The sequence below is a fragment of the Acipenser ruthenus genome, chromosome 14 (assembly GCF_902713425.1).
Source record: "Acipenser ruthenus chromosome 14, fAciRut3.2 maternal haplotype, whole genome shotgun sequence".
Classification (NCBI taxonomy): Eukaryota; Metazoa; Chordata; class Actinopteri; order Acipenseriformes; family Acipenseridae; genus Acipenser; species Acipenser ruthenus.
This window is the reverse complement of record NC_081202.1, coordinates 18,538,075-18,557,307: the sequence shown is the minus strand read 5'-3', so window position 1 is coordinate 18,557,307 and position 19,233 is coordinate 18,538,075. Positions and strand designations below refer to the sequence as shown.

Sequence of the window (19,233 nt, the reverse complement as noted above, 5' to 3'; positions counted from 1 at the left end):
CACCACAAAATTACACCACTTTAACAACTAAGCTACCGCAGCTGTAACAAAACATCAAGCCACATCATAAACTCTAGGGATTAAAAAGCCAAATCATGATCCAGAAAGCCCAGGACACACACCCTCTGGTCTGGGAATGCCAGTGAAGGTTCCCAGGCTCTCACGGCCAAGGAACTCTCCAAAGACATCGCGGAAGGGATCTCCTCCAACCTGTGTGGACTCCTCCACCCTGACCTCCCTCTTGGTCTCCCCGGCCCGAGTTTTGCTGATCTCTGTGCGCTCAGTGCGTGTGTAGGTGTGGCTACTGCGCGTGAAAGTGCGCGTCAGACGCTCCTGGGCTGACACCATCTGGAACCAGTTCCCTGAAAGCAGGAGGGAAGGAAAGAAGAATGGAAGAAAAGAAGGAATGAAGAAAGAGAGTCCAGCAGGTTTCTTTGACAAAAAGAGCAGCCCATACAACCCTTTAGAACTTCAGTTTTCTTATTCACCTCTACTTACTATTGTTAAAGTTTAATTTATTATATTTACACATACTAGATCTTAAAATAAATTATTGTGTTTTTAAAAAAATAGGCAGATTATTAAGAAAATAGCATATAGACCAGAGCTTTTAACATAATTTCCTATAGTCCAGATTTCAATCGGAAACCTAGTAAAATGTGCTATAAATCTAACTTCCTGCCAAAGCCGGCATTTCCTGTAAGTATGGGCTTTACTTTTTCCAAGGACAAGCAAACAAAAAAAGGTAAAGAGAGTAAAAAAAATTAAATAAATGATGGTGCACATTACAAACAAAAGTTATTAGAGAACTTGGGGACAGCTGAAGCAACATATAAAGTAAAGCGGTGTCTAGCAGTAAAAGTAGAATGGGAGAAAGGGAATCAAAGTCTTTTTTATGAAGTATTCTGGCTGTACTTTCTGTGCTTACCTGGAATTTTGAGGTTGAGGTCGCAGGTGCTGCCAACTGTGGCAATGGAGGGAGCCTGTCTCTTCCTGGTAATGCTCTCCTTCATACGCCCCTCCCCAGTCACCTTCACCGTAAATGGACTGCCTGTAATTGGAGTAATATTTTACACTTTGTTGAAACACACTTGACAAATTACGGTTTATCTGTATAATATCTTTTAATCTTTTAGTTAGGCATTCATCTCCTACTTACCGGGTACATGCTGGTCAGCAAATTTGATGTTGATGATGTAGTTGCCAGGCTCTGTTGGGCAGTATGTCACCTTACAAGTTCCATCCTCCACATCTTCACAGTTTATGTCAACTTTGCTTGGACCTTCGATTGACAAACCTAGACCCCCATAACCTAACAATAAAATGAAAAAAAAGTGTTTCAGTGTTTAGCTCTGGTCATCATTTGGAGTAAAAGTAGATAGAAACTGAACTTCCACCATTTTTTCTTACCTGCATTCCTAGTATCTACAATAAACTCAGACACCTCAAAGGTATGACCTTCCACCAATCCTTTTCCTGAAACCTTCACTTTGGTGGCATCTCCAATTTCCGACTGACCCACCATGATTTTGAAGGGGCTGTTAGTGACATGCTTGCTGTTCTTCTTAACACTAACCACATGCTCTCCAACTTCCTTGGGAGTGAACGAAATACCTTTCAGGGAAAACAAGTACAAGTTGAATTTAACAAGATCGTTTTCTGTCACAAAAGTAATTCTTTATGAAGGATTTGTCTTTAAATACTTCCATACAAAAACTTCTCAATTAAAAGCATTTCATTTTATTACAGGATAAAAACACACATTTATTTATAATATAAGTATGTTATTGCCAACATTTTGACTTATTTGAATTTTAGCCTACTATCTTTGTATTCTGTAGTTTAAAAAATGTACTGTATGCAGTGAAACAGCTTTCTTACAAGCACCACTGCATATGCCATACACATTTAGCCTATCAAGATGTCTATCGGTGAATGGTACCACTCACATAAATCAGTGTGGCACTCACCAATATGCCTGTTTGGCAGTCTCTTCAGCAGACAAGGCTCCTCATTGCCAGACGGCGCTCTGATACTTGCTGTTAACGAACTCAGATCTGTCTCTGTGATCTTCAAAGAGACATCTGTTGCAGTGCCAACATTGAGCTCAGATGTTCTCATAGAATCATCCCCTGTAAGAAAAGAGTATTTTACTTTATAACTGCCCATATGTTCATGCAACCCAGATCCTAACTTGGTGGAGGTTCAATAAACATCTAAAACAGTAAATCTTTATGCCTCTACATCATCAAAAATATTTGGAAGATATTGTTGAAAATTTAACAGTAGATCTGCTGCAAAGATCAGAATATTGGTATATCTATTGAATGGGTAGGCTAGATTGTTCATTAGTGCTACACAGTTCTTGACAAACTAAAATTCACATGGAAGCAGTAAGCTTTGTTCAACATAATCTATGCTCGGGGTTGAAGGATTTCTGCTTATTACCATATCTATTTTGTAATTATTTAACTGGTAACAGTTGTCAAAGCTGATTGCCTACCTGTGATCTTTGCAGTGAAGGGGCTTCCTGCGATATGTTTGTCGTCAAACTTGACAATAATGTTGTAATCGCCAGGTGATGTGGGGAGGTAGGAGACAGTGCAAGTGCCATCCTTGTTGTCCTTACAGGTGATCTCAGCTTTAGATGGGCCTTCAACAGCAAGAGACAGACCACCTGGCCAAAAAAAAAAGAATCCAACATAACAGATATTTTATTCTTAGTATAACGATCAAACTGAAGCTTTTTCTGGAGGTAATGTGGCCGTAAAATTAAGTTTATAATATTATCTGAAAAGTATTGATTTCTTTTTTTCCGGCACCACTAAAATATCTACATCCTGAATAAACATTGTCTTACCTTCTCCAGCATCCTTTGTAACAATAGTGAACGTGGCTGGTTTGTTCACCATTCCGTGGCTTAAGCCTGCCCCGTAAGCAGTCACGTGACCACTGTTGATGGCATCCACATAAAACTGCAGTGGGCTTCCTGTAATGAAAAAAGTGAAATGGGTTTAAATTGGATGTTCTGTTATGTATTAAACATCAGCATCTTGTATCAATAAATGCTCCTTCTCTAAATATAATGGTTCTGTAAAACATTACTTTTATGGCAATAGGGTAAGTACTTAATCCTTGGACTAGTAATTTTTGGCAACAATTAAAAGACATGAGAAATAGATCATACCAGAACAGTACTTTGCTTCTCCCATTGGACACTAAATCAGTCTGTAATTGAGACATTTTCAAAGGGGGATTAATTCATTGGCTACCTACCAGGAATATGGTTTCCATCATACTTAATATCCATTTCATGCAGTCCCTTTTCCGTTGGGGCATATTTCACAGTGACAGTTCCATCTTTGTTGTCAGTTATATTCGGACGGGCTGTCTTGCCTGAAGGCATACGCACTTCACCTGCAGTAACCATGAAACACAGATAAAGGGCTATGATGAGAATCTGACTTCAGATAAGGGTCTAGGGATCATTAGCACCAGCAGTTTACAAACTCAGAATCTGGATAGGTCTGGGAGGGGGTTCTGTTTTCACTAATCCTAATATTTTAGCTCAGTCCAGTGCTTGATTAACTATGCTTTTCCAGTCTCAAACTGCTATGAATACCTAATTAAGGACATTTAAGCAAACAAGGACTGTATTCGTTTTTTTTTTTTTAATTCAGTGACAATGGAGTCATCTCTTTGCAGCCTTTTGACCGAGACTTATGCTACTGTGTCACCTAAAGAACGTACCTGTAATCTCTCCCTTTTGGACAGTAAAAGGAATGACCAAATTAAAAGGCCTAAGCATGGACTCTATGACATCAACTGGGGCAATGGGTTCCTCTGTCGCCTGAGGGAAGGAATCATAACAGTCAGTCAAAGTAAATGAAAGACGAGCAGCAGGTAATAAGACAGGAAGTAAAGGAGACTGTTAACAGGAAATGATGTCAACGTTTAATGGAAGATCAGCTCTGGGTGATGAGTGCACAAGGTGGTCCAGGCTGGTAAAAGCTGATTCAAAAGAGGAAAAGCTGAAAGAGAATGAATGAATCAGTTGTACATTTAAATATGCTAACATTTAAAATGGGGATTTAACTGAAAAAATTAAACATCCAGGAAATAGGAGGAGGTGGGGGTTGCAGTTCCCAAGATATCAGTTAATAGAGCTGAAAATTGTAGTTTAAAATACCTGGCATTTAACACGTGTATATTCCTGCAATTATTTGTAAAAGTAATATGGGTAATATTAAATCCAATTGCCATACTAAATAAAAGAAGTAGGGCCATGTGCTCTACAGATTCAGGATTTAGTATATAAGAATATAATTGGAACATGTATAGGCAATAGTCCTATATACTGTACCTTCATAGTTTATCATTTAATTTCTCAGATAAAAGTACATTTGTGGGAACCATTACTTGCCAATACAAAAAAAAGTCATCTTTGGTTTCATGTTTAGTTTATATTGATGCACACATTAACAGATTTCTGGTTTTAACTGCGGGTTACTGGATTATTGTGATGAAGGACAAGGCTGTACACTGAAATACCAAATGAGTGAGAGTGGATGAAAAGAAGGAGAAACTGTGTTAATGAACGTTGAGGCCGTGGCAGATGTACCAACCGTTGCTTTAGTAATTACAACCAAGTTCACTGCAAAATGTAACTTTAGGCACTCAATATATACTGTATAGATAGATAGATAGATAGATAGATAGATAGATAGATAGATAGATAGATAGGTAGGATAGATATTTAAATGATTTGGGATCTTTCAAAATGCATTTGATGTTTTTGTTCGTTGAGAACAACAAATAAGGTGAATGCCAAATGCAAATTTCAGACAAATTAGGCAAACATTGGTATTGTATTGCTAAAGCAAACATAGTGGTGAACATACCAGAGCAGGAGTACATTGACATTAAAAGATTTGTGTTGATTATGTATTTATACTTTACAGAATATATTGTCTATTCAATTATTTTTGTAGTTTTAAGTTGTATTTTGTAATTAAAATGTTTAATTGTTGTTGGTCTATTGTTATCTCTATACCCAGTGTGATGGATAGCCAGTGTAGGGTGCGTAGGGCTGGTGTAACTGCAGCATGTCACATGGTTCTTCAATAATGGGAATGGTGTCACACGCCTACGGAAGGTCATTTACATGTTAAGGGGGAAAAAAACACAATATTATGTCATGCACGAACACAACCATACATTTTACAAGATCAAAGTTGGAGTTTAAAATAAATAACATTCAATATTCAAGTGCAGAATTTGCTGAAAAACTAATTCATACACCACTGAACGAAAACAATTACATTAGCTCCCATCAGCCACTGAGCTTTGAAGTCGTGAGAATATAAACTGAAATATATCATGTTAAACAAATTTATTGTAAAAGGGTGCATTTTGTTGTTGAAGAACAACAACATTTAGCTATGAATATTCTTTTGTTCATCGAAAGAATTCATCATCTTCCTTCTTTGAGCCTGTGCAGGATACACAGAGTTTGTCCAGATTATCTCTGGGATCTATGTGATAGCAGCAGATGTGGATGTGTTACCTCTAAGGTCTGCCTTGTTTGCTGGCTTTAAGATTATTGTACTGCATAACAGAATAACAGAAGCACTTACCACCACATGGAAGGGGCTATTTGGAATATGCTCTCCCCCAAAGCGGATGGTGATAACGTATTTGCCTGGTTCTGGAGCAGTGTAGTAAATATCAAACGTCCCATCTGAGTTTTCCACCACATCAACGTCCAGCTCAGCCCCGTCAGGGGTTGACACCTTACACGTAACCTTTCCCTTGCCAGCGGCCTTTGCATCAACCGTGATCACGGTCTCTTCCCCAATTTGAATGGTGGGTCCCAGACCAGTTCCTGTTGGGAAAGCACCATGAAATATGCCTACGTTTTTTTTTTCTTTTGAACAATTACATTTTTCATAAATGCCAACATTAAACAAGATTTGTTTGTTTTATTCCCAATCACTATATCCAGTCTCCCTCTCAATATACCCAAGTGTGTCAACAGACTGCTTCCAGGTGAAAGACCATAATAAAATACTTACCCAGACCGTGTCCTCCAATTGATACTACAAAATAAAAATAAAGCAGGTAGTTAGTCATTTTATAAAATATGAAAGAATCATGCATCCAAAGTATTAACTTTTTTATACAGTACTGTTTGAATTACTTTCTGTAAACTAAACATGCAGTATTTGTGTTTATATTTTGTTCATGTGTATTTTATAGATTCATAATTACAAGATGTATATAATTCTAACCTTGAAAGAACAGCAATGTAAAAATGAATACTCAGAGCAAAAAGCATGTAGCTTACCTGTCACCAGGCACTTGCTGGCATCTCCAGTTGGCAATGCATGAATACGGTATGGGGAGTATGGAATCTCATCGCCGCCATACTTGATGGTGATGGTATAACGTCCTGTCATATCAGGCACATATGATACTGTGTAGGTTCCATCCCCATTGTCCCGAATGTTTGCTTTTTTGGGTTTTCCTTCAGGATCCTAGTTAAAAAAAAGAAGAAATGTGGAACTCCTTTTTTAAAACAAAATGTTCATGGTTGCTTATTATAGGAGGTTTAAATGAGATAATGAGTTAATGTTGGGTTAGAAAAACCAAAGTAAATCCATAAAGCCTCATGACCCATGGTATTGCTAATGTACAGTAGTTCAATGGTAATGCTATTTCTTAGATATAAATAAAAATGACAAGCTTCACTTGAATTATAGCCGTAAATGGATTCCTCTCATCAGTTTGTCTAAAAATTCAGTAATAGTTTACTTGGTGGGAGTGACTACATGTAGCTTGATAAATTTATTTAAGATCATGGGCTGTAATTTCCAGCTTTTGTCTCATCATGCTTTGTAATTTATCTGGATTCTTGAAGAGGGCACTTTTGTAGGAGTAGGTTTGAGCAGAAACAGGCTACTTCATATCTGATACCCATTATTACCCCTTTGTAAATAAGCAGTTCCTTATGTATCCAATCAGAATCAAGAATTTCATTATATCAGTAGATTGTATCTGTAAAACTGCCAATAATGCATTTTAGTTTTACAGCACTATTAATATGCAAAATATAACAGCATTCTGGAGGTTAGTTTAACTCTATGAGTGTCAGTCCACAAAGACTAGGTGGACAATATTAAAGACATTTAAAGGATTTTGAAAACATCCAATGAAATGAATGGAAATTGATTTCAGCTAGAAAAAGAGAGGAGCTACGAAGCAAATAAAAACATGCGTTCTTTATCTGTATACATCTTATCTGTCTACAGAACATGTCTTGAAGGATAGATTACATTTGACATCCAAAACCCTGTCTTTATTTATCAACCAGGTACGTGTATTTATTGAACTACAACATTGATTTACCTTTGCTTTCCTTCACACAAGAAACCAACCCCCTGTTGTGCTATAGTTATAATTAAAACAGTTTCACTCCCATATTATATTAATATTTAGGCATCTTGATTCTTAAAACTGGAAACCACCCACCACAGCCAGTTACTGGGACAACATGAACCCATGTTAGACCTCAATTGACATTAACTAATTGTGTTTTGTTTTACCTCAACACAGAGTTATAATGTATTATTTTTTATTATATTTCTTTTTAAATATAGCTGATTCATAATATATTTTTTAGGATACACAACAGTTTGAACACTTGTTAGGCAATCTGGATTTCATAAATAGAAAGGGCTTGGTTTGTCTATTTTAATCGCCTCAGGGTAGCAACTCTGTTCTTGCACAGTATAGTGAGGACATTTCCAATATTAATATACTTACAAGAATCTGGACAGTGAGGAGACCCTCCCCAGCATCCCTGGCATCGATAGTGAACTCCACTGGCAAGCTGGCTGGAACCCCAGAGGCATTGAGACCTGGTCCACTGGCACGGACCTTGCTGGCATCGTGAGTGGGCGAAACCTTAATCTTGAATGGGCTGGAAAAGTAAATATTTTTTAAGTGATACAAAATAGACATAGACCTACACTTGAATACTGCTCCATGTAAAGAAATACAATATTTATCAAATACTGAGTTTGGGTTGTTTGATTCAGTGCAATGTGAAAGTACATCAGTTCAGAAAACAGCAGAAGCGAACGAGCAAAATAAACTGATTATACTTCTGAGTGATAAAAGTATTTTGCACTGTATGTATTTTTTTTTTGTTTAATCTGGAAACAAACAATATGTGAAAATGTGCAAAGCATTTACTGACATTGTGTGGACTTCAATTCTTCACAATCCATATATTAAGAAAACATTTTTACTTTACCAGTACATTTTTGGAGAAGGAAGGCTCAATCTCCTCCCAAACATAACCAAGATGAGTTATAATCCTATCTCAGCTGCTTTGAAAAAAGGAAACTGGCCATGTGCTGGATGTGTGAGAGCCTTACCATTCGATTATTACTGGTAATAAGAATAAAATTACACCGCAACATCTCCAAACCACATATTAGAACAATCATACTAAATGAGCTCTGTTAGTAAGGAATTGAACTGAACAACAGTTTGCAGGAGTTGAAAACCATAAGATATCAATAGTGTCTGCAGCTCCTACCTGCGTGGTACCTCCTGGTCAGCGTATTTCACTGTGACAGTGTAAGGCCCATCCATTGCTGGGGTGTAGTTAACTGTGTGGGTGCCATCTCCATTATCTTTGATATCAACAGGCTCGGCCACTCCTGTATGAGCACAAAAAAGCAATGATTAATACACATCCTAATAATTGCACTACATAAAATGTGTCATTGTACACGATAATCTTCTACTGACCGGCAGGCCCAAGCAAGAGCACCTCCAGTGGGGCAAGACCGGCCTTACTGCTGTCGACAGTGAAGGTCTGTGGGATGTGGGCTCGCACTCCGGTGCCCAGGCCAGGGCCTGAGCACTTCACTTTGCTAGGATCCACTACCTCCTTGACAGGCACTCGGAATGGACTTCCTGCACCAGGGAACAGATTAGGCTTGAGTCACGCTCCATCACAATTGGTGTAGACCAAATTTATTAAGAAAACAATATGAGACACCAAATTTAAGAAAAGAAACTTCTAGAGTTTATTCAAAAACTGTTAAAACATTTTTTTTTACATATTTGAATCTACACTATTATTAAAAGGGGTTACAGATTATTACCTGGAATAGGGCGTCCACCAAAGGTAATGTTGACGTCATAGTCTCCTGGAGTGAAGGGTATGTACTCCACACTACAGCTGCCATCTTTGTTATCTTTACAGGACATCTTGGCTTCTGATGGGCCTTCAATAGCCAAGCCGAGGCCACCGGTACCTGCCCCCCTAGGAACAACAAAGTAAAGTAAACTGTCAACTCATGATACCGCTGTACAGTCATCTCATTCTAAAGAGCAACATTCTTAGCTACCCTGAAATATCTAATGCAGTGCCAAAGAACACTGCTTTGCCATTTTTGTAACTTGTGGGGGAATTTCTTTCCTCAATCTTTATCGTTACAAGATTGTTTTACAACAAAGGATTGTTTAAAAGGCCACACTGTGTAGTGTCTTTAGCTAACACCACCTACCTCATTTCTAATGTGACTAAATCTCAGAAGAAAAGTTGGTACATTTTAGATTAATTTAGCTTAATGTATAGATGAAGTAGAGTGTCTGGATTGCTCAAATTGTTCTATACAATACGGTTTTGGCAATTAATGTTTCAACAAGCAAACAAACATTTTGCTGTCTAAAATCTGTTTATCACAAATAGATTTTACTAGGTGATATGCAATGTAAACCTGCACATCTTTGTTCTGTGTGTACCTCGTTTCCACGGTGAAGCGATTGGGTTTGTTGACAAGGCCTCCCTCCAGACCGGGTCCAAAGGCTCTGACACGAGTAGGATCACAGCCCTCAGCAACGCCCACCCTGAAGGGGCTCTTGGGAACAGCCACATCATCATAAAGCACTTCAATCACATGAATACCTGAAACCAAACAGCACAGCTATGAATCACTACTTAAAACAGGAAAATGCTACCTGATTGTTAAAAATCACATTAACTTATTACTGGCATAAAGATAACAGTATGGAATTATTGTTATAACTAGCATGATGTTTTTTTTTTTTTTACATAATTACAGATATCTCGGAATGAAAGGCACACTACCAATCCCAGATCTAGAAGTATTGCAGGGCAGCTGTTGTTTGGGAACAGCCATGTGTTCCAATTCTGCCTCTCCCAGCAGATACAACTACAAGGCAGTGCTTTTTCTGGGAACCGATATTAGGTAAGGACATGTAAAGAAAAGAAAGAAAACCAACTGCTGCTGTTTTCTATTATAGAAAATAGAGGTTGATCATGCTCTCATTTGTAAAAAATGTTTTTTTAATGTACTGTGTTGTTCTTGGAGTTCTAGGTTGCTTACTGTTTTTATAAATGAGATCTTCATTTGGCCCCTGTTTTGGATAACGTTCACTAAATACATTTCAGACAAATTCTGTCGCCAGCTCTAACGATTCGACAGTTATTAGTGAGCATGCTCTGTATCTGCAAAGGAATGGGGGGGGGGGGGGTCAAGGCCAGGTCACACCTCTCTTGTTTACAGAATGATCCCCTCTCTATTGTTCACTGTCAAAACTAAGTTACAGTTAGCAGGTGTGGGCCGATTGCCGACAGACCCAGAGCCAAAAATGTTGTCAGATCAAAGGAATGACAGACAATTTTTTCAAACAGGCCGGAATGACAGTTGTGCAGTTAGTAGATAGCAGGGCTTTCTATACCCTTCCCAATGCACAGTGGGATCAGCTGGTTGTGCATTACTCACATAGTAGACTCTTAGGCAGAGTTTTTGCTTATAGATCCCTACAATTAAACATGTTTTACAGTTTTTAAAAGGATGTATTTTCAAGATGTATGATTTGTAGAGTATCATAATTTAGCTTTGTTTTTTCTTACCATCTTCATAGGCTGTGTACTCCACCCTGTAAGTCCCGTCCCCTTTGTCACTGATGTAGGTGTCTGTTTTGCCACCTGAAGGGTTAACAATTCTTGCTTTTATGTGGTTTCCTCCAGTCTTGGTTTGTGCACGAGCATCCACAGTGAATTCAGTGGTAACTTCCCGAAGAACACCTACACACAAACAAAAGTTTCACATTAAAAGGTACAAATACGTACAAAATGAACTGTTAGGTATTTACATCTATAGAGGAAGATAACATGTTTACAATACTGCCTTGACCAGACATCAGCACTCTCTGCTGCCCACACACCTCAACCTGCCCACAGTTAAAAGGCTCATTCAGGCGTCCACAGTTACTAAATTCGCAATTGAAATCACATAAATGGAGGCTTGTTAAAACATAAGCATTTGCAGCTCTTTCACAATTTCTTTGTATGGGTGAGAAGCGATTTATTGCTTCACTGAAGTTTCTGAGAAGTCCTCTGTCTACCTTCAGTCAAAGTATTGGTATTTGCATCTCCAGTGTACCTTAAGAATCATATTTTAACAAGCACTGTAATGACATTCATGCCTTGTGTGTAAGTACAAAATTAGAGTCATCGGAAACATGAAAAAGTAGATCACTAATACCTGCATCCACCTTTTTAAAGATATGAACAGAAGGACAGATGCCTCACTATACCATCAGATTCTGATCATCTCAATAACTTGTGTTAAAGAGACCGAGTTTCTCTATGTAAAAATGTGAGTGAGACACATGAACAGAAAGGGAGCCTCTATAAACCCCACCAGATTATGACAAACTTGTGCTAAAGAATGTCCTTAGCAAGTTTCATCAAATTAGACAAGCAGTTTTCTAGATAAATGCACAAATGTATGTGTGGCATACAGATAGTAGGATGATCAGTCAGACAGTCTCTATTTAATCCAATAGCATAAATAAATGTATTTGGCAAGTTTCATCACAACTCTAGATGCAGGTGTAAACATATAAGTGTATACCTATATATTGTGAAGCACTCAATAACTTGTGCTAAATAAGGTTCTTAACATGTTTAATCACAATTAGATAAGTGTCTCTAGATATATGCAAAGCTGTAATCAAGATATATGCAGAAGTGTGACAATTAGCTTAAATCCCCAGCAGCAACTTATTTTAAATACAAAAAATGTTTAAAAAGTTCCCATTGCATTTAACTAGACTGCATTTTATTTCAATGTCAAACTCAGAGGAGCTAGAAGCAGAACAGGGCTATAAACGAAACCCATTGATTTCAAAGACCTATACAGTAATCATTTCATAGTATGTCTTGTCGCAGCAACTGTGCAGGTAATACTATAGTAAAAATACGGGTGGAAAATGTAGGGCCTATAGCAAATACTATAAACTGTGCTGAATTAATGCCAAATTGTAACAGTGTGTTTATTTTGTTAACTATTCTTTTTCCAAATATGCTCATAACAGAGCAACAAACACATTGAGAAGCCTGTATGATAGCACAAGTTATTTATTCACTGACCTGTGATCAAGTGAACAAAAGAGTGCAATATACTACAAGGCTTGCACTCATATCAATATACTATATAATGCACGTTTTACACCTGTCGATAAACATTTTTCTTAGCTTTTAACAATGCAGATTTCCATGTCTATAATCCTGTGCCACTTGGTTGTATAGGAGTACTGGTGGCACCTGTCACTGATTCTTGTGGTCAAGTGGGACAGGCCTACCCTCCAGACATGTGCTCATTTTGAAACAGCTGTTAGTGTAGCAAGCCATTATATTCCTGCTGATTTACTTTTGTGGCAACAGCTAATCAGTAAGACCAAATTATATGGTACAGAGAAAGGTGAAACTTCTCACCCCGTGGTTCAACTCCAGGTCCGTAAACCTTGATCCCACTGGTGTTGACAGCAGGGTCCACCTGGACACGAGCTGGGAACTTGGGCACGGAGTGTCCGCCATACTTGATGGTGATGGTGTACATGCCGTGGAAGGCGGGTATATAGGTGATGGAGTAGGTGCCATCGCTGTTGTTCTGGATGTGCACCTCAGCCTTGACGCCAGATTCTGAGATGATCTCAATGGTCAGTTCTGCTTCCCCAGCCTTGGAGCAGTCCACGGTGAAGGATCCAGACTCATTGACCTTGCCTCGCTCCAGACCTGGGCCACTGGCTGTCACCTTGCTAGGGTCAAACCCAGGCTTGATGGCTGCTTTGAAAGGTGATCCGGGGATGTGAGCCTCGGCAAAGAGAATGTTGATGGCATACTCTCCAGCCTCGGTGGGCAGGTAGGAGACGGAGCAGGAGCCGTCACCGTTATCCTGGCACTCGATCTTAGCCTCGCAAGGACCTTCCACTGTAAGACCAAGTCCGCCGGTGCCAGCTCCTTTAGTGTCAATGGCAAAGGGAGCTGGTTTGCCCACTATGCCTCCCTTCAGGCCAGGGCCATAGGCACGCACCTGGGGAACAGAAATATTTAAGTGCATTCTAAAACTCTGGAAGGGAGATATTGCTAAATTCAATATGTGGTAAACTCCCATGTAAATATACAGCATGCAACAGTCTCATTTATTGCAGTCTGTACATATATACAGTATATTTTGACACAGACTCTCCAATTTGCTTCAATGAAAAAGAACATCTGGTCAGACAACGACAATGCCACATAATACAATCTATTATTTCTTAAAGTCTTATAAAGCCAACTAAAATATAGTCCAAGCAGATGTGATATTAGCCAAGTTGAGTAGAACAATTAATGAGCTGTTATTTATTAAGGCTCTTGTCTGAGGACAAGGCTCTTAATCAGTAGCACAGTACAGCCGCATTGAATAGAAGAGGCAATTGGCCACAACTGAAGTAAATTTCATGCCAAGCTTTAATTAGACTATGTTTGTTTGATTTTCTTTCATCTTGAAATAACCTTTTTCTGGTTTCCACTGAAAAGGAATGTTATTTTTTGTGACTGATGGTACTTTTTGGTTTAACAATCTTAATTAATAATGGATGTCAATTTATTTGTTACACTTTTATATTTATAACTCATTGGAATATATTATTATTGATACTGGGTGGAGGATATCTAATTTATAGCATACTGGAATGTGACAAATATGGAAGCTGTATTTAATGTTCTCTTACCTTGGAAGGATCTGGGGGCATGACCCCCTCTACTGTGAAGGGGCTTCCAGGCACAGGGTTCCCATCATAGGTGACCTCCACTTTGTAGGGCCCCTCCTCAGGGGGCATGTATTTCACAGAGTGCACATCGTTGGTGGTGCCTGTCTCGACCTTGCAGGGGATGGGTCGACGAGATGGGGAGGTGATTTTCACATCCACGTTTCCCTGTCCTCCTGCCCCATGAGTGTTAATCGTGAACTCCTGGTCTTTCCCAACATCCACTTCTAAAAAAAATAAAGCAAAATCAAAGTCACCTTTTCTGTGGCTCATTTTATAAGTGGTTTGAAAGAGTCATAATTAATAAATAGGAAAGATCTCCCACATGGAAGTAATCAAGTAATCCCATTTAGGAAGCACACTCACTGTTGTTAAGTCCTTGCACTTTGACCTTGTTGAGATCAAGGGATGGAGCCACACTGACAGTGAATGGACTCTTGGGAATGGGATCGCCACCGTAGGTAACTGAGATAGTGATATTACCCTGTAAAGACGGAAAAAGAGCGTAATTAAGTTTGATCATGTCATTCAGGAATTGATACAAGTGGTTTAGGCAAACAGCAAACAAGTATGTGTGACACAAATCTTTTTACCAGTTTTCTTGAACGTAAAAAAGGGCATTTTTTTCATAGAATGGGAATGGTCCGCTTCATAAAGTTGTAAAGCCATTAGGTGATAAGATTGGAAATGTAGCGTCAGTAAAATGTAATGATATGCTTGTAAACCTACCTGCTGTACTGCAGTGTATCTCACTGTGTAAGAGTAGTCATGGTTATCAATGATCTCAAAGTCTCGCACTGCTTCTCCTTTTAAGGCACCAGTAAAATTAACATCCAGTTTGGCCTTGCCAGCGCCCTTAGTGAAGACTGTGAAATGGGTTGGTTTGCCCACCTCCACACCTGCAGTAGAAATGTAATACTGATTCATCAGAAAGAGTTGTGGGATATCTCCACGCCTCAGTTGAGTTGTGCCTTCACCAACCCGAGTAGTTCCGATATCTCACAAGAACACACACCCTGAAGTGCCATATTGCGATTATAAAATGGCTAAGGTAATTTGAAATTAAAAACAAGTAACAAAAATAGGTTTAAAGAGAACAATGGCAATGTCCTTCGATATAGCCTTGGCTATGAAATCACATAGCTCACTTGAAATGAGCAGGAGGACTATTCTTGTCGTTGAATAAAATGTAATATTTCTGTATTCCTACTAATGAGGATGCAATATCATTTTTGGTACACTAGTTAGACCCTTATAAAACTTTAATCTTGGATAAAGGCATATTAAGGGCACTAAATAAACTGATGGTTATCTACTGTCACTGCTACCATAACGTCATGTGTGACTGAGTTCTTACCAGTTTTGCTGAGCCCTGGACCTTCTGCCTTCACCTTGTTGGCATCATGGGATGGGTCAACTTTAATCCGGAAGGGGCTCATGGGAATTTCCTAAATTCACAAAGATATTATATTATCCTTTATGCATAGTGTTTAACACTGTCGCCAGAATTTTTAAGTACACACATTTTTGCTTCAGCAATATCTACAGAATCAGGCAGATTGCAGCAGATGGAAAATACACTAAAAAGAACCTTTTCATCTTGATGTTTATTACCTGGTCAGCAAACAGCACCATGATAGTGTAGCGGCCTGCACCAGGTGGGGTGTATTTCACAGTGAAGGTGTCATTGTCGTTCTTAATGATGTCAAAGTCAATGTCAGCCTCTGCAGGCCCCACAACTCCGGGGGCGCACTTAATACCAATGCTCACATCACCTATAAATACAGACATAATGTGAATTTGTACTGTATACTTCTAATTTGAATAGAGACCTCAATTCCAATTTATATGGCTAAAAAAGTCTTACCCTGCCCTGCTTCACCGCAGTCCACTGTGAAGTATGTGGGTTCATTTGCCTTGAGTCCTGTCTTTTCCACTCCTGGGCCATACACCTTGACATGTTCCGGGTGGCTGCCTTCTCCAATGTTAACCTGAGAGTAAGTAATTAAAAAACATGTTGAATGAAGATAGGTATGGGTGGCACATTCAATCCACTCAATACACTTTATTGCCATTCGGCTGACCTTGATCTTTCATTTGTTTCTCTTACCCTGAATGGACTGTGAGGGATGTTGACTTCGCCCCATGTAATGATGATGGTGTGCTTGATTGGTTTAGTGGGGACATAAACACAGATGAATGTGTTGTCTCCGTTATCAGTAATCTTGATATCGATGGGGATACCTTCAGCATCCTAAAAAATATAATACAAAAGAGATAAGACAGACGTTTTTCACATTGCTAGCAGTATTTATTTTTTTATTGTAAATGTCCTACCTGTGCATAGATCTTGAGTTCTGCCTTGCCGGCTCCCCGGGCATCAATGGTAAATGTTGCTGGTTTGTTAACAATACAGCCTGTTTGTTCCAGTCCTGGGCCATAGGCTTTAACCTAGGATAAGCACATACAATTAAATAGGTATTTCAATGTACCAACACCCTGGGATATTTAATGTACCATCTATTGACCTGTGACATACAGATTTTTATAATGTAATATACATTTGGTTGGCTTACCTTTTCTGGGAATACATCATTGACAGCGGGAAGGATGTGAGCCATGAAGGGACTGTCTTTGATATCCTCATCATCACAGATGACATGGACGGCATAGTCGCCAGGCTCGGTCGGCCAGTAGCGAACATCGCAGGAGCCGTCACCTTTGTCGTCGCATTCAATTTTAGCCTGAGAAGGACCCTCAATGGAGAAACCTGATACGAGACCGAAGGAGATTCAGTATATTAAGGCTGGTAAAAAAGAGACCTGAAAAGAACTAAGAGACCTGCCTGGCAGTATCCATATCCCATGTACCTTAACCATGTACTGTTACGTGAGAAACGTTTACTCAACAGTCCATCTGAGAGACAATTTGGAAGCTTTATTACAGCACTCCATTGCTATAGTATGAGCCCCAGCATGAGACTGTATATTCATGAGGTTCTAGTTCTTAGTCACACTGGCCTAAATGTTATCTCCCTCAGTGATGAGGTAGAGTAAAACCGAGCTTCAGTTATGGCAACACAAGCTATATTCTGACAAAGTTAGGGATGAACTCACAGCCGTTCTACTTCCATCAGCAAGTATAGCAATAGTGACCTGCAGAGTCTGTCCCTGTGGAAGGCGTTATATTGCAGAAAAACAGTCAGTAAATACTAAATTAAATGCAATGTACTCTGTTTATTGCATTACCCTCGAGCTTTGTAAGTGGGGAAAAGAACCAAGTTTTAATTAAAGTTGCTGGGTTTTTATTAAAAGTATTGGTTGAGGCTGCCAGAGTAAACTTAATTGCAATATTCTTCTTGTCAAATCAGGCAACAATTAAAGTGATGCTCTATAAAATCGAGTTTTCTCATGAATATTTTGCTAACAGATGGCTTTCACACAAAAACAAGATTTACAAGATTTTCTTTTTACTTTAGATTTACTTTTCACTCAGGCCTATTTATTTCCTGTTGACTTGCAGCGTTTGAACATAATTTTTAACATATTTTAAATACATGGAGTCGGAGGACTGGATGACGCCCAAGAGCCTTGACCTTTCCTGGTTATGTTCACAGCAGTGGGTGGAGGGGCCAGGCCCTGCATCCACCCATGTGTTAACATTTGCTGTTTTTCTCAACTGCTAACAATTTAAAACATTACAGCCAAGGCAGAAAGGAAGGCAGGAAAAAAAGAATCTCAGTGGGAGGAACAGTAATTAGGTCATATTAAAAGAAGAAAGGGCAAAATATTTTTTCATTATTGAAGCCAACATGATCATATTGGATTTTTTGTCCTAATACCTGCCAATAGTTGCTTAAAGCAGATTAAGCAGCAAGAGAAAATGCAAAGGAGGAATACATTTAATCTACCTTTTTTCCTATTTGCAAGTATTCTTCAATGACTCTCTTGACTTACCAAGTGTCCCCACTTCAGTTCCGATGGCCTCCACCACAAAGTCGGCCGACTTGCCCACCATGCCAGTCTCCAGGCCAGGGCCCCAGGCTCGCACCTTCTGCGCCCCTGCTTCAGCACTGACCTGGACCTCGAAGGGGCTGTGAGCACACAGCAGGATTTAGAGCCGTCACAAACAAACCTAAATATCTGCACCAGAAAGATGATTCCCTCTGCCGGTTCCCTTTTTTGTTCTGTATAAACCTTAATGCTTGTTAGGCAGTCGACCCATCACAGCCTTTCATTAGGTGGCTCACTCACCAGCTAATCACTGCATTGTTCTTCAGTTACATATGCTAAGATAAGAAGAACTGTTCTTCAGTTTTAAATAAGGAAAATACATCTTAGAAAATACACCATAGGTTATACTGTATATGACTGGTAAATTGTGTGATAGATTCTTGTTTCCACAGGAAATAATTCCAGGAAGTTCTCTAGAAATAACAAAGGCTGTAGGAAATTACTCAAAGCATGCTGCTACAAAGTAATCCCTTGGAAAACAAAATTACAGCACACTCAACAAAGGTTACTAGGTTACTTAAAGAGCATTCTTAAAGATTCTACAGTACTATAGATATATATATATATATATATATATATATATATATATATAAATAATGTTTTTTTCAGAGACAGTCATGATTAGAGCCCACATTCCCATTTACTCAAACACACTCCTCCATACCTTCTTGGGATAGCGCATCCTCCCCAAGTGATAGTGATAGTGTATTTTCCCGAGATCACAGGGTAATATTCACATTCAAACACTCCTTCACTGACTTCAGTGACTTTCACTGGCTCCTCTGTACCTTCTACCAAGAAACAAAAAAAAAAAAAAACCACATTAGTCACACTGAATCCAAGGATGAATATAACTTACAGTATATAATGTCGAGAAATACCAGACCTGCCCTGTCATATATAACTTTTCTTTTATGTTGAATTGATACAGATAAACCAATTCGTTTAGGCAAAAAATACATTATAAATCCTGCCTTTGCAAATTCTACAGTATGCATTGTCAGTTGTATGATGTAGCAAACCATATGCCATAATTTAAAATTAGTCAAGGTATGGCTATAAATATTTATGGGTTGGT

General features: G+C 38.9%; 1 protein-coding gene across 5 annotated transcripts in view; it reads right to left on the bottom strand.

Moving 5' to 3' along the window:
- Window positions 1-19,233, bottom strand: part of LOC117419693 (filamin-C) — a 53,895-nt gene that overhangs the window by 5,908 nt on the left and 28,754 nt on the right. For 2 of the 5 annotated variants that reach the window (XM_034032695.3, XM_034032697.3), the window contains 31 exons: window positions 18,820-18,946; window positions 18,099-18,235; window positions 16,719-16,912; window positions 16,480-16,593; window positions 16,253-16,396; window positions 16,010-16,133; window positions 15,757-15,917; window positions 15,500-15,590; window positions 14,872-15,041; window positions 14,509-14,626; window positions 14,107-14,369; window positions 12,827-13,424; window positions 10,958-11,131; window positions 9,823-9,985; window positions 9,180-9,340; window positions 8,821-8,988; window positions 8,606-8,729; window positions 7,825-7,981; window positions 6,347-6,536; window positions 6,075-6,098; window positions 5,637-5,884; window positions 5,054-5,146; window positions 3,751-3,850; window positions 3,277-3,417; window positions 2,861-2,989; window positions 2,504-2,677; window positions 1,971-2,132; window positions 1,411-1,614; window positions 1,160-1,312; window positions 929-1,051; window positions 123-362 (listed from right to left, as the gene is read on the bottom strand). In XM_034032695.3, coding sequence (XP_033888586.2) covers window positions 123-362; window positions 929-1,051; window positions 1,160-1,312; window positions 1,411-1,614; window positions 1,971-2,132; window positions 2,504-2,677; window positions 2,861-2,989; window positions 3,277-3,417; window positions 3,751-3,850; window positions 5,054-5,146; window positions 5,637-5,884; window positions 6,075-6,098; window positions 6,347-6,536; window positions 7,825-7,981; window positions 8,606-8,729; window positions 8,821-8,988; window positions 9,180-9,340; window positions 9,823-9,985; window positions 10,958-11,131; window positions 12,827-13,424; window positions 14,107-14,369; window positions 14,509-14,626; window positions 14,872-15,041; window positions 15,500-15,590; window positions 15,757-15,917; window positions 16,010-16,133; window positions 16,253-16,396; window positions 16,480-16,593; window positions 16,719-16,912; window positions 18,099-18,235; window positions 18,820-18,946 — 5,169 coding nt within the window. The remainder of the gene's footprint in view (window positions 1-122; window positions 363-928; window positions 1,052-1,159; window positions 1,313-1,410; window positions 1,615-1,970; window positions 2,133-2,503; window positions 2,678-2,860; window positions 2,990-3,276; window positions 3,418-3,750; window positions 3,851-5,053; window positions 5,147-5,636; window positions 5,885-6,074; window positions 6,099-6,346; window positions 6,537-7,824; window positions 7,982-8,605; window positions 8,730-8,820; window positions 8,989-9,179; window positions 9,341-9,822; window positions 9,986-10,957; window positions 11,132-12,826; window positions 13,425-14,106; window positions 14,370-14,508; window positions 14,627-14,871; window positions 15,042-15,499; window positions 15,591-15,756; window positions 15,918-16,009; window positions 16,134-16,252; window positions 16,397-16,479; window positions 16,594-16,718; window positions 16,913-18,098; window positions 18,236-18,819; window positions 18,947-19,233) is intronic. The other 3 variants (XM_034032696.3, XM_034032698.3, XM_034032699.3) reach the window with 2 other exon arrangements.